General features: G+C 42.2%; 1 protein-coding gene across 5 annotated transcripts in view; it reads right to left on the reverse strand.

Annotated features, from left to right (window-relative positions):
• erc2 (ELKS/RAB6-interacting/CAST family member 2) overlaps window positions 1-16,405 on the reverse strand; it is a 130,303-nt gene that overhangs the window by 38,219 nt on the left and 75,679 nt on the right. For 4 of the 5 annotated variants that reach the window (XM_037532492.1, XM_037532489.1, XM_037532490.1 and 1 more), the window contains 3 exons: window positions 5,944-6,084; window positions 3,206-3,346; window positions 1,946-2,148 (listed from right to left, as the gene is read on the reverse strand). In XM_037532492.1, coding sequence (XP_037388389.1) covers window positions 1,946-2,148; window positions 3,206-3,346; window positions 5,944-6,084 — 485 coding nt within the window. The remainder of the gene's footprint in view (window positions 1-1,945; window positions 2,149-3,205; window positions 3,347-5,943; window positions 6,085-16,405) is intronic. The other variant, XM_037532493.1, reaches the window with a different exon arrangement.

The raw sequence follows: 16,405 nt of genomic DNA on the forward strand, positions 1-16,405 counted from the left end.
ACCTTTGGCATGCTTAAATGGTTCTTTGCATGGTGAAGTGGTTCTTCAGACTGATGGAGAACACGTATATGGTTGTATATAGCACAAAGCAGGGTTCTGCTATTGTTATGATGTCAAGCTGATCAATCTGAAGAACCATTTCACCATGAAAAGAACCATTTAAGCATGCAAATGGTTCTTTGGCGTGTTCATGGTTCTATACAGAGGCATTGTCGAAACTCAACAATGACAATTAGGGGGCAGTCGTGGGCTGGAGGTTATAGAACCGGCCCTATGACCGGAAGATTGACTGAGGTGTCCTTGAGCAAGACACCTAACCCCCAGTTGCTCCCCGGGCGCCGTGGATAGGGCTGCCCTCCGGGCAAGTGTGCTCACTGCCCCCTAGTGTGTGTGTGTTCACTAGTGTGCATGTATGTGGGTGTTCCACTGCACGGATGGGTCAAATGCAGAGGTCTAATTCCACAGTGTACAAACACAGTGAAATTCATGGGACGCTGCTCCAGTGTTCCACTGCACCTCTGCTCTGTTTATTATTCACTGCACTGTTTGTTCTCGAGTGTGTGATCTATATCATATGACTCTATAAGCGATCCAGGAACATGCAATAACTAACAGCTACCTCACCTGTCTACTGTCTATTTAGAATATATAGTTTTATAGTCCTTTTTTCTTTATATTTAAGATTTTTATATGATTTTTCTTAAATCTGTACTTTTTTAATTTTACATTTACGGCATTTGGCTGTCGCTCTTATCCAGAGCGACTTACAATTTGATCATTTTACACAGGAAGGCCAAGGTGGTGTTAGGAGTCTTGCCCAAGGACTCTTATTGGTATAGTGTAGGGTGTTTGCCCAGGTGGGGATTGAACCCTAGTCTGCAGTGTAGAAGGCAGAGGTGTTACCCACTACACCAACCAACCACTATAATGTTTAATTGTTTCGTATGTAGGAAGTGCCGTTGGATTGCTGCTCAATTTCGTTACACTGTGCAATGACAATAAAGGTATCTTATCTTATCTACATCCACAAAGAATCTTTACAGAGGCAGCAAAAGACAGTTCTCCATATAAGTTCATGTAACAAGGTTTAATTCAAAGTCACTTTGGCCCATTTTTATGGGTCAGATCATGAAATTTTGACACAATATAAGAGCCACATATTTTCAACTTTCAACTAAAAATAAATAAATAAAAAATTACTTTTTTTGTTCCAACAGCTGCCATATATGTGAAGAATTATCTGTCCCTTTAAACAGGAAATAGAAACATTTTTGGAAACCAAACTATTACTGTCTTGTTATCTTGTCTGAAGTAAATTGTACATTTCTTCATTTGTAGCTATCACAGTGTATTAATGAATATTTATTAGCACAAATGAATAAAATAACTGCATAAACTGAACAAAAGAAACATCGCAGCAGGGATTTTCCTCAACACAATTAGTTATAGTGGCAACAATCAAGATTTTTTGTCTAGTAAAAAAATTCAGTAGCACTAGCTCCATTACAGAGACAAAATCCCCTCTTCCCATTGAAGCACAGCTTCCTTCCTCCTCTAATTACTGTAATAAGCATATTTTCTTAATTAGTTACCCAAAGTATTAACTACAGCTAGTATGTGGACGTGGACGTATAAACATATCATTAGAGCAACTCAAATTGAAGGCAACTTACATTCAAACCATTGGAGTAGACTTTATTACCTCTGTGGTGTCTATCAGTGCGTCAGTGGAATGGAAAAGCCTCTCATATCTAAGTAGATTATCTCTATTTTATACTGGAATTTAGCAAATTTCTGTTTCTACCTTAAAAATGATGTAACCTGGGTTAGTCTTCAAACCTAAATGTACGAAAACTGGAAAACTACACAAAAGCAGCCTTTGCAGTGATGAATCTCACAGGGCTGACTGGATCTTGTGTGATGCGTTTAAAGTGAATATGCTCACCTCTCCAGCTCCGCGATCTTTTTGTCCTTGTCATTTTTCTCAGTCTCCACCTCCCGCAGAATCTCCAGCAGTCTCTCCACTTCTGTCTGGGATTTGCCGGACTCCTCCTTGTAGAAAGACACCTCCTTCTCCAGGAGCTTCACTCGATCCACATAATCCGGGTTCCCCCGAGAGCCCTGCTGGACCTCCGCCTCGTGGGCCTTCTGCACACAGAGAACATTGGAGCGGATGAATGTTCCGGTTAACGGGAATGTTCCGGCTGAGGCATCGGATCTGTCTAACCCTGCTTATGGAAGAACTAGTTTACTGCAGTCTCACAAGCCAGACGTCTGAACATCACCAGAGTCTGGAGGTTTCGCTGTTCGGTGCAGCCAAGGGCAGCCTACTTTGACAGAAAGGGGTGTCTGATTAGCAACACGACTGATCACAGGCACCGTTATTATAAACTCCAGCAGTAAGTAAATACTTAAACGAACCCATATAAAGTCCAAATTTTCATAATTTTACAAGAAAGAGCTATAATTCATTTGTACATGACCAGTTTCATCCCAATTTAATTAAACTGGCAGATTTTTTACTGACCTGAAGGTTGATGAATGTAAGTATGTCAGCTCTGATTGAATGACCACTTTGCAAGTAATAAAAATATACTTTATAAACGTTATGAACTTCAGCCACTCCTTTCAGATGTGTGGAAAGCTGCAATGGTCCATTTGCTTCCTGACAGCCATCAACAGCACCACATTTCATTATTTTCCCCTCTGTTTTCTTCCACCTCAGTAATCCTGCTACAGACTGCCAGGAAAAACTCAGCACTAAATTAAACTGCTGTAGGCTGAACGGGTGGGGCTAGACTGCTGTAGGCTGAACGGGTGGGGCTAGACTGCTGTAGGCTGAACGGGTGGGGCTAAGCTGCTGTAGGCTGAAAGGGTGGGGCTAGACTGCTCTAGGCTGAATGGGTGGGGCTAAACTGCTGTAGGCTGAATGGGCGGGGCTAACCTGCTATAGGCTGAATGGGCTGGGCTAACCTGCTATAGGCTGAATGGGCTGGGCTAACCTGCTATAGGCTTAATGGCGGGGCTAACCTGCTATAGGCAGAAAGGGCGGGGCTAACCTGCTATAGGCTGAAAGGGGAGTCATATGTACATGTGCTCATGTTTGTGACATGACAAGCGTTTTGAAACCGTAAGGAGCGGGAAGTGAACTTTAGTCTCTGAAACCTTTACGTTTATGAAGGTCATCAAAATGTTTATGTCGTACCTTCTGCAGCTGCGTCTCCAGCTTACTGCACTCCTCTTTCTTCTGCTCAATGGCGATCTCCAGAGATTTGAGCTTGGAGTCTTTCTTGAGGCCAGATGAGGCCAGAGAAGAGGCATGCTCTTTCAGATCTATTAGACTGGACTAGAGACAGAGAGGGACAGAGAGAGACAGAGAGACAGAGGAAGAGAGAAAGGGAAAGAGACAGACAGAAAGAGAAACGACTGAAAGACAGAATCGAAGTTGACAGGTAGGACACTAGAAGAGAGACACAAGCAAAACTATGCAGAGGACAGCACAGCACATGTATTCATCCAACAGACACCGATATAAACACAGACTGACACACACATGGACACACAACCTGATACAGGCACGGACATGTAAGGGCACAGAAACACACAGTGACGCAAAAACGCCACGTGTATGACTACACAACAGGACACACATTCACAGTTACACAAAAGGACACACACATTCAGAGTTACACAACAGGACACACATATACAGTTACACAAAAGGACACACACATTCAGAGTTACACAACAGGACACACATATACAGTTACACAAAAGGACACACACATTCAGAGTTACACAACAGGACACACATATACAGTTACACAACAGGACACACACATTTGCAGTTACACAAAAGGACACACACATTCACAGTTACACAAAAGGACACACATTCACAGTTACACAAAAGGACACACATACAGTTACACAACAGGACACACATATACAGTTACACAACAGGACACACACATTCGCAGTTACACAACAGGACACACACATTTGCAGTTACACAACAGGACACACACATTCACAGTTACACGAAAGGACACACACATTTAGAGTTACACAAAAGGACACATATTCAGACAGAACACATACAAACAAACAGACATACATACACATGAGGACACACATAGATAAATAGGACAAATGTACACATAGGCGCACCTAATAATAGACAAAGATAAGGACATACATAAATGCTTTCATAAGCACTCCACATACAGAAAAACACACGCTAATATGAACACACACATACACCCACATATATACATGGTCTGTAAAATTTTGGGGACACTTGTATTTTCAAAACATCTTTAACACAAATGATCATGTTTTGTTTATTGGTCTGCAATAACAGCATTTTAAAGACAAAGCAGGTTTATTTAGAGCTTTGCCAAATTATTATTGAGGCAAAACTGCAAGATGCATTCTTTTTAAGCCTGGGCAACATTTGTTGCCTCCTGTCTCGCCACTGGCCAAGTTCTGGCACTTCTTCCACATCATCTTTGATCCCCTGCTCATGAATGAATGGAACTATCCAATGAAATCGAGCTGGTGGGGGGCGTATATTCAGGCTCTAGCCCCTGTGCTGCTGAGAGGACAGATGGTGACACAGTGGGCATGGATGTCTTCATGGCCCCGCCTGCTACAGAGAAAGTCACTGTCAAGCAGGCACTGATGCTTTTAGTGCTGCCCAGCACCTCAAAGCAGTGTCTTATACCACAGCACTACCAAGCAGGTGTCAGGTCCTAAAACCCACCAAATGCTCCAGAGTGCACCAACAAGCAGGTGCCTGACCCTCTGCCCAGCACTTTTCAGTGCTGCCTCCTCAAGTTGTTCCGGTGCTGGTTTCCCAAGCTTCTCCTCCAATGCCGGCTCTCCGAGCTGCTCCAAAACCTAGCTCCGTGAGCTGCTCTAGTGCCAAATCCATCGATGGCTCCAGCATCAGTTTCCCAGGCTGTTCTTCTCTGTGCCAGCTCTCTGAGCTGCTCCTCCAGCCGTTCATGCCTTCAAAGCTTTCATACCATCTGCCCTGGCCCTTACCAGGGCTCCATCCTTGACCCTCACCTTGACCAGGGTTTAAATCACCTCCAATCCTGCCCCACTGCCTGTGGTTCCATCCAATCCTGCTCCACTGCCTAGGGTTCCATCCAATCCTGCCCCACTGCCTGTGGTTCCATCCAATCTTGCCCCACTGCCTGTGGTTCCATCCAATCCTGCCCCACTGCCTGTGGTTCCATCCAATCCTGCCCCACTGCCTGTGGTTCCATCCAATCCTGCCCCACTGCCTAGGGTTCCATCCAATCTTGCCTCACTGCCTAGGGTTCCATCCAATCTTGCCTCACTGCCTGTGGTTCCATCTAATCCTGCCCCACTGCCTGTGGTTCCATCTAATCCTACCCCACTGCCTGTGGTTCCATCTAATCCTACCCCACTGCCTGTGGTTCCATCTAATCCTGCCCCACTGCCTAGGGTTCCATCCAATCTTGCCTCACTGCCTGTGGTTCCATCTAATCCTGCCGCACTGCCTGTGGTTCCATCTAATCCTACCCCACTGCCTGTGGTTCCATCTAATCCTACCCCACTGCCTGTGGTTCCATCTAATCCTACCCCACTGCCTGTGGTTCCATCCAATCTTGCCTCACTGCCTGTGGTTCCATCCAATCTTGCCTCACTGCCTGTGGTCCCACCCAATCCCATCATCTGCCTGCTTTGATGACTATAAATATTGGATCACCCCTAAAAAGCTACTCTGTACATTCATTCTGCCTCGACTCCCCGCACGTTACACTGGGTGTTGAATTAGCGCACAGCTGTTTCGTGCAAACAAAACCTTTACATCATTTTTTTTCCTGCTGAACTGCAAAGTAACGTTGAGAAAATGAAGTGTCTCCAAACTTTTGATAAGGATGCAAACTAAAACACACTCAGTCCCACCTCTTTCTCTGTAAGCTCCACCTGCAGCGTGCTGACCTTCTCCTTTAGGTCTTTATTCTCTTTCTTATAGGACTCCAGCTCCTCCATCCTCTCTCTGTCCTCTCTCTCCCTCTGCTCCTTCAGACGCTCGATGATACGCTCCTAAAGCAGAAGGAGCAATGTTCTCACCATCCCATTTAACATTCACACTCGCATTAACTGCACAGGTCGGTAGTAACTGGTTACATTTGTTCAGTGCTTCTCTGAGTATTTTCAGATGATAATACTTCAATTACTCAAGTATATTACTAGTAGTGGGTGGTGTAGCAGCTGAGGAAGAATGGTTATACAGGGATGCATCAAATAAGCACAAATAATGCTAAAAACACTAAATAGAGAAGAACAGAGCCTCATAAAGCTTCTGCAAAAAAGCTTGTCCAACCTCACAAAAGAAGGTGCGAAAGAACAGATTCATGATTGATAACTGTGGGGTTTTTTTTCTCAAAACTGTTCATTGCATTCATTCTTCTTGAGATGATGCATTGCAAGTGATTCAATTTCTTGTTTTTGAGATTAAAATATTCCATCATCATCCTCTTATGCCTTCACACATTTCAAGAGTTTTGGATATAAGGCCATGTTTTTTCCCCGCTTTTATGAAAGGCTGCAGTTTTGCAGATCATTTCCTCACAGCATAAAGCACAGAGAGCTGTAAAGAGGTTTTTTATGTTCATATGCATATCACAGCAGCCAAGTGGGAAATGCTATTCATTTATTTCAAAGAAAATCCCTCACAGCCAAAAGCACTGCTGAGCTGTCACAGCAAGCTTCTGAACATTTCTTTACACGCTTCTTTCACTTTCATCTAGTTTTTGCTTTTCCAGTTATTTGGCTTTATATTTTATTTTTTGATACATGTACAGTAATTCATAGCGCCGTCTATAATGTGATCCCTACTGCTGTTAACTGAGTAATTCATACCGCCGTCTATAATGTGATCCCTACTGCTGTTAACTGAGTAATTCATACCGCCGTCTATAATGTGATCCTACTGCTGTTAACTGAGTAATTCATACCGCCGTCTATAATGTGATCCCCACTGCTGTTAACTGAGTAATTCATACCGCCGTCTATAATGTGATCCCTACTGCTGTTAACTGAGTAATTCATACCGCCGTCTATAATGTGATCCCTACTGCTGTTAACTGAGTAATTCATACCGCCGTCTATAATGTGATCCCTACTGCTGTTAACTGAGTAATTCATACCGCCATCTATAATGTGATCCCTACTGCTGTTAACTGAGTAATTCATACCGCCGTCTATAATGTGATTCCTACTGCTGTTAACTGAGTAATTCATACCGCCGTCTATAATGTGATCCCTACTGCTGTTAACTGAGTAATTCATACCGGCGTCTATAATGTGATCCTACTGCTGTTAACTGAGTAATTCATACCGCCGTCTATAATGTGATCCCTACTGCTGTTAACTGAGTAATTCATACCGCCGTCTATAATGTGATCCCCACTGCTGTTAACTGAGTAATTCATACCGCCGTCTATAATGTGATCCCTACTGCTGTTAACTGAGTAATTCATACCGCCGTCTATAATGTGATCCCCACTGCTGTTAACTGAGTAATTCATACCGCCGTCTATAATGTGATCCCCACTGCTGTTAACTGAGTAATTCATACCGCCGTCTATAATGTGATCCCTACTGCTGTTAACTGTGTAATTCATACCGCCGTCTATAATGTGATCCCTACTGCTGTTAACTGAGTAATTCATACCACCGTCTATAATGTGATCCTACTGCTGTTAACTGAGTAATTCATACCGCCGTCTATAATGTGATCCCTACTGCTGTTAACTGAGTAATTCATACCGCCGTCTATAATGTGATCCCTACTGCTGTTAACTGAGTAATTCATACCACCGTCTATAATGTGATCCTACTGCTGTTAACTGAGTAATTCATACCGCCGTCTATAATGTGATCCCTACTGCTGTTAACTGAGTAATTCATACCGCCGTCTATAATGTGATCCCTACTGCTGTTAACTGAGTAATTCATACCGCCGTCTATAATGTGATCCCTACTGCTGTTAACGGAGTAATTCATACCGCCGTCTATAATGTGATCCCCACTGCTGTTAACTGAGTAATTCATACCGCCGTCTATAATGTGATCCCTACTGCTGTTAACGGAGTAATTCATACCACCGTCTATAATGTGATCCCTACTGCTGTTAACTGAGTAATTCATACCACCGTCTATAATGTGATCCCTACTGCTGTTAACTGAGTAATTCATACCGCCGTCTATAATGTGATCCTACTGCTGTTTACTGAGTAATTCATACCGCCGTCTATAATGTGATCCTACTGCTGTTAACTGAGTAATTCATACCGCCGTCTATAATGTGATCCTACTGCTGTTAACTGAGTAATTCATACCGCCGTCTATAATGTGATCCCTACTGCTGTTAACTGAGTAATTCATACCGCCGTCTATAATGTGATCCCTACTGCTGTTAACTGAGTAATTCATACCGCCGTCTATAATGTGATCCTACTGCTGTTAACTGAGTAATTCATACCGCCGTCTATAATGTGATCCCCACTGCTGTTAACTGAGTAATTCATAGCGCCGTCTATAATGTGATCCCTACTGCTGTTAACTGAGTAATTCATACCGGCATCTATAATGTGATCCTACTGCTGTTAACTGTGTAATTCATACCGCCGTCTATAATGTGATCCCTACTGCTGTTAACTGAGTAATTCATACCGCCGTCTATAATGTGATCCCCACTGCTGTTAACTGAGTAATTCATACCACCGTCTATAATGTGATCCTACTGCTGTTAACTGAGTAATTCATACCGCCGTCTATAATGTGATCCCTACTGCTGTTAACTGAGTAATTCATACCACCGTCTATAATGTGATCCTACTGCTGTTAACTGAGTAATTCATACCGCCGTCTATAATGTGATCCCTACTGCTGTTAACTGAGTAATTCATACCGCCGTCTATAATGTGATCCCTACTGCTGTTAACTGAGTAATTCATACCGCCGTCTATAATGTGATCCCTACTGCTGTTAACTGAGTAATTCATACCGCCGTCTATAATGTGATCCCTACTGCTGTTAACTGAGTAATTCATACCGCCGTCTATAATGTGATCCCTACTGCTGTTAACTGAGTAATTCATACCACCGTCTATAATGTGATCCTACTGCTGTTAACTGAGTAATTCATACCGCCGTCTATAATGTGATCCTACTGCTGTTAACTGAGTAATTCATACCGCCGTCTATAATGTGATCCCTACTGCTGTTTACTGAGTAATTCATACCGACGTCTATAATGTGATCCCTACTGCTGTTAACTGAGTAATTCATACCGGCATCTATAATGTGATCCCTATAGGTGTTTACTGAGTAATTCATACCGCCGTCTATAATGTGATCCTACTGCTGTTAACTGAGTAATTCATACCGCCGTCTATAATGTGATCCCTACTGCTGTTAACTGAGTAATTCATACCGCCGTCTATAATGTGATCCCTACTGCTGTTAACTGAGTAATTCATACCACCGTCTATAATGTGATCCCTACTGCTGTTAACTGAGTAATTCATACCGCCGTCTATAATGTGATCCCTACTGCTGTTAACTGAGTAATTCATACCGCCGTCTATAATGTGATCCCTACTGCTGTTAACTGAGTAATTCATACCGCCGTCTATAATGTGATCCCTACTGCTGTTTACTGAGTAATTCATACCGGCATCTATAATGTGATCCTACTGCTGTTAACTGAGTAATTCATACCGCCGTCTATAATGTGATCCCTACTGCTGTTAACTGAGTAATTCATACCGCCGTCTATAATGTGATCCTACTGCTGTTAACTGAGTAATTCATACCGCCGCCTATAATGTGATCCTACTGCTGTTAACTGAGTAATTCATGCCGCCGTCTATAATGTGATCCTACTGCTGTTAACTGAGTAATTCATACCGCCGTCTATAATGTGATCCCTACTGCTGTTAACTGAGTAATTCATACCGCCGTCTATAATGTGATCCCTAATGCTGTTAACTGAGTAATTCATACCGCCGTCTATAATGTGATCCCTACTGCTGTTAACTGAGTAATTCATACCGCCGTCTATAATGTGATCCCTACTGCTGTTAACTGAGTAATTCATACCGCCGTCTATAATGTGATCCCTACTGCTGTTAACTGAGTAATTCATACCGCCGTCTATAATGTGATCCCTACTGCTGTTAACTGAGTAATTCATACCGCCGTCTATAATGTGATCCCTACTGCTGTTAACTGAGTAATTCATACCGCCGTCTATAATGTGATCCCTACTGCTGTTAACTGAGTAATTCATACCGCCGTCTATAATGTGATCCCTACTGCTGTTAACTGAGTAATTCATACCGCCGTCTATAATGTGATCCCTACTGCTGTTTACTGAGTAATTCATACCGGCATCTATAATGTGATCCCTATAGGTGTTTACTGAGTAATTCATACCGGCATCTATAATGTGATCCCTACTGCTGTTAACTGAGTAATTCATACCGCCGTCTATAATGTGATCCTACTGCTGTTAACTGAGTAATTCATACCGCCGCCTATAATGTGATCCTACTGCTGTTAACTGAGTAATTCATGCCGCCGTCTATAATGTGATCCTACTGCTGTTAACTGAGTAATTCATACCGCCGTCTATAATGTGATCCCTACTGCTGTTAACTGAGTAATTCATACCGCCGTCTATAATGTGATCCCTACTGCTGTTAACTGAGTAATTCATACCGCCGTCTATAATGTGATCCCTACTGCTGTTAACTGAGTAATTCATACCGCCGTCTATAATGTGATCCCTACTGCTGTTAACTGAGTAATTCATACCGCCGTCTATAATGTGATTCCTACTGCTGTTAACTGAGTAATTCATACCGCCGTCTATAATGTGATCCCTACTGCTGTTAACTGTGTAATTCATACCGCCGTCTATAATGTGATCCCTACTGCTGTTAACTGAGTAATTCATACCACCGTCTATAATGTGATCCTACTGCTGTTAACTGAGTAATTCATACCGCCGTCTATAATGTGATCCCTACTGCTGTTAACTGAGTAATTCATACCGCCGTCTATAATGTGATCCCTACTGCTGTTAACTGAGTAATTCATACCGCCGTCTATAATGTGATCCCTACTGCTGTTAACTGAGTAATTCATACCGCCGTCTATAATGTGATCCCTACTGCTGTTTACTGAGTAATTCATACCGGCATCTATAATGTGATCCCTATAGGTGTTTACTGAGTAATTCATACCGGCATCTATAATGTGATCCTACTGCTGTTAACTGAGTAATTCATACCGCCGTCTATAATGTGATCCCTACTGCTGTTAACTGAGTAATTCATACCCCCGTCTATAACATGATCCCTACTGCTGTTAACTGAGTAATTCATACCGCCGTCTATAATGTGATCCCTACTGCTGTTAACTGAGTAATTCATACCGCCATCTATAATGTGATCCTACTGCTGTTAACTGAGTAATTCATACCGCCGTCTATAATGTGATCCCTACTGCTGTTAACTGAGTAATTCATACCGGCATCTATAATGTGATCCCTACTGCTGTTAACTGAGTAATTCATACCCCGTCTATAATGTGATCCCTACTGCTGTTAACTGAGTAATTCATACCGCCGTCTATAATGTGATCCCTACTGCTGTTAACTGAGTAATTCATACCGCCATCTATAATGTGATCCCTACTGCTGTTTACTGAGTAATTCATACCGCCGTCTATAATGTGATCCCTACTGCTGTTAACTGAGTAATTCATACCCCCGTCTATAACGTGATCCCTACTGCTGTTAACTGAGTAATTCATACCGCCGTCTATAATGTGATCCCTACTGCTGTTAACTGAGTAATTCATACCGCCATCTATAATGTGATCCCTACTGATGTTTACTGAGTAATTCATACCGCCGTCTATAATGTGATCCCTACTGCTGTTAACTGAGTAATTCATACCGCCGTCTATAATGTGATCCTACTGCTGTTAACTGAGTAATTCATACCACCGTCTATAATGTGATCCTACTGCTGTTAACTGAGTAATTCATACCACCGTCTATAATGTGATCCCTACTGCTGTTAACTGAGTAATTCATACCACCGTCTATAATGTGATCCCTACTGCTGTTAACTGAGTAATTCATACCGCCGTCTATAATGTGATCCCTACTGCTGTTAACTGAGTAATTCATACCGCCGTCTATAATGTGATCCCTACTGCTGTTAACTGAGTAATTCATACCGCCGTCTATAATGTGATCCCTACTGCTGTTTACTGAGTAATTCATACCGACGTCTATAATGTGATCCCTACTGCTGTTAACTGAGTAATTCATACCGGCATCTATAATGTGATCCCTACTAGCTGTTACTGAGTAATTCATACCGCCGTCTATAATGTGATCCTACTGCTGTTAACTGAGTAATTCATACCGCCGTCTATAATGTGATCCCTACTGCTGTTAACTGAGTAATTCATACCGCCGTCTATAATGTGATCCCTACTGCTGTTAACTGAGTAATTCATACCGCCGTCTATAATGTGATCCCTACTGCTGTTAACTGAGTAATTCATACCGCCGTCTATAATGTGATCCCTACTGCTGTTAACTGAGTAATTCATACCGCCGTCTATAATGTGATCCCTACTGCTGTTAACTGAGTAATTCATACCGCCGTCTATAATGTGATCCCTACTGCTGTTACTGAGTAATTCATACCGGCAGTCTATAATGTGATCCCTACTAGCTGTTACTGAGTAATTCATACCGCAGTCTATAATGTGATCCCTACTGCTGTTAACTGAGTAATTCATACCGCCGTCTATAATGTGATCCTACTGCTGTTAACTGAGTAATTCATACCGCCGCCTATAATGTGATCCTACTGCTGTTAACTGAGTAATTCATGCCGCCGTCTATAATGTGATCCTACTGCTGTTAACTGAGTAATTCATACCGCCGTCTATAATGTGATCCCTACTGCTGTTAACTGAGTAATTCATACCGCCGTCTATAATGTGATCCCTACTGCTGTTAACTGAGTAATTCATACCGCCGTCTATAATGTGATCCCTACTGCTGTTAACTGAGTAATTCATACCGCCGTCTATAATGTGATCCCTACTGCTGTTAACTGAGTAATTCATACCGCCGTCTATAATGTGATTCCTACTGCTGTTAACTGAGTAATTCATACCGCCGTCTATAATGTGATCCCTACTGCTGTTAACTGAGTAATTCATACCGCCGTCTATAATGTGATCCCTACTGCTGTTAACTGAGTAATTCATACCGCCGTCTATAATGTGATCCCTACTGCTGTTAACTGAGTAATTCATACCGCCGTCTATAATGTGATCCCTACTGCTGTTAACTGAGTAATTCATACCGCCATCTATAATGTGATCCCGACTGCTGTTAACTGAGTAATTCATACCGCCGTCTATAATGTGATCCCTACTGCTGTTAACTGAGTAATTCATACCGCCGTCTATAATGTGATCCCTACTGCTGTTAACTGAGTAATTCATACCGCCGTCTATAATGTGATCCCTACTGCTGTTAACTGAGTAATTCATACCGCCGTCTATAATGTGATCCTACTGCTGTTAACTGAGTAATTCATACCGCCGTCTATAATGTGATCCCTACTGCTGTTAATTGAGTAATTCATACCGGCATCTATAATGTGATCCCTACTGCTGTTAACTGAGTAATTCATACCCCCGTCTATAACATGATCCCTACTGCTGTTAACTGAGTAATTCATACCGCCGTCTATAATGTGATCCCTACTGCTGTTAACTGAGTAATTCATACCGCCATCTATAATGTGATCCTACTGCTGTTAACTGAGTAATTCATACCGCCGTCTATAATGTGATCCCTACTGCTGTTAATTGAGTAATTCATACCGGCATCTATAATGTGATCCCTACTGCTGTTAACTGAGTAATTCATACCCCCGTCTATAACATGATCCCTACTGCTGTTAACTGAGTAATTCATACCGCCGTCTATAATGTGATCCCTACTGCTGTTAACTGAGTAATTCATACCGCCATCTATAATGTGATCCCTACTGCTGTTTACTGAGTAATTCATACCGCCGTCTATAATGTGATCCCTACTGCTGTTAACTGAGTAATTCATACCCCCGTCTATAACGTGATCCCTACTGCTGTTAACTGAGTAATTCATACCGCCGTCTATAATGTGATCCCTACTGCTGTTAACTGAGTAATTCATACCGCCATCTATAATGTGATCCCTACTGATGTTTACTGAGTAATTCATACCGCCGTCTATAATGTGATCCCTACTGCTGTTAACTGAGTAATTCATACCGCCGTCTATAATGTGATCCCTACTGCTGTTAACTGAGTAATTCATACCGCCATCTATAATGTGATCCCTACTGCTGTTAACTGAGTAATTCATACCGCCGTCTATAATGTGATCCCTACTGCTGTTAACTGAGTAATTCATACCGACGTCTATAATGTGATCCCTACTGCTGTTAACTGAGTAATTCATACCGGCATCTATAATGTGATCCCTATAGGTGTTTACTGAGTAATTCATACCGCCGTCTATAATGTGATCCTACTGCTGTTAACTGAGTAATTCATACCGCCGTCTATAATGTGATCCCTACTGCTGTTAATGAGTAATTCATACCGCCGTCTATAATGTGATCCCTACTGCTGTTAACTGAGTAATTCATACCGCCGTCTATAATGTGATCCCTACTGCTGTTAACTGAGTAATTCATACCGCCGTCTATAATGTGATCCCTACTGCTGTTTACTGAGTAATTCATACCGCCGTCTATAATGTGATCCCTACTGCTGTTAACTGAGTAATTCATACCGCCGTCTATAATGTGATCCCTACTGCTGTTAACTGAGTAATTCATACCGCCGTCTATAATGTGATCCCTACTGCTGTTAACTGAGTAATTCATACCGCCGTCTATAATGTGATCCCTACTGCTGTTAACTGAGTAATTCATACCGCCATCTATAATGTGATCCCTACTGCTGTTAACTGAGTAATTCATACCGCCGTCTATAATGTGATCCCTACTGCTGTTAACTGAGTAATTCATACCGCCGTCTATAATGTGATCCCTACTGCTGTTAACTGAGTAATTCATACCGCCGTCTATAATGTGATCCCTACTGCTGTTAACTGAGTAATTCATACCGACGTCTATAATGTGATCCCTACTGCTGTTAACTGAGTAATTCATACCGCCGTCTATAATGTGATCCCTACTGCTGTTAACTGAGTAATTCATACCGCCGTCTATAATGTGATCCCTACTGCTGTTAACTGAGTAATTCATACCGCCGTCTATAATGTGATCCTACTGCTGTTAACTGAGTAATTCATACCACCGTCTATAATGTGATCCCTACTGCTGTTAACTGAGTAATTCATACCGCCGTCTATAATGTGATCCCTACTGCTGTTAACTGAGTAATTCATACCGCCGTCTATAATGTGATCCCTACTGCTGTTAACTGAGTAATTCATACCGCCGTCTATAATGTGATCCTACTGCTGTTAACTGAGTAATTCATACCGCCGTCTATAATGTGATCCCTACTGCTGTTAACTGAGTAATTCATACCGCCGTCTATAATGTGATCCTACTGCTGTTAACTGAGTAATTCATACCGCCGTCTATAATGTGATCCCTACTGCTGTTAACTGAGTAATTCATACCGCCGTCTATAATGTGATCCCTACTGCTGTTAACTGAGTAATTCATACCGCCGTCTATAATGTGATCCCTACTGCTGTTAACTGAGTAATTCATACCGCCGTCTATAATGTGATCCCTACTGCTGTTAACTGAGTAATTCATACCGCCGTCTATAATGTGATCCCTACTGCTGTTAACTGAGTAATTCATACCGCCGTCTATAATGTGATCCCTACTGCTGTTAACTGAGTAATTCATACCGCCGTCTATAATGTGATCCCTACTGCTGTTAACTGAGTAATTCATACCGCCGTCTATAATGTGATCCCTACTGCTGTTAACTGAGTAATTCATACCGCCGTCTATAATGTGATCCCTACTGCTGTTAACTGAGTAATTCATACCGCCGTCTATAATGTGATCCCTACTGCTGTTAACTGAGTAATTCATACCGCCGTCTATAATGTGATCCCTACTGCTGTTAACTGAGTAATTCATACCGCCGTCTATAATGTGATCCCTACTGCTGTTAACTGAGTAATTCATACCGCCGTCTATAATGTGATCCCTACTGCTGTTAACTGAGTAATTCATACCGCCGTCTATAATGTGATCCCTACTGCTGTTAACTG

This window comes from Pygocentrus nattereri, chromosome 21 (genome assembly GCF_015220715.1).
Source record: "Pygocentrus nattereri isolate fPygNat1 chromosome 21, fPygNat1.pri, whole genome shotgun sequence".
NCBI classification, from domain to species: Eukaryota; Metazoa; Chordata; class Actinopteri; order Characiformes; family Serrasalmidae; genus Pygocentrus; species Pygocentrus nattereri.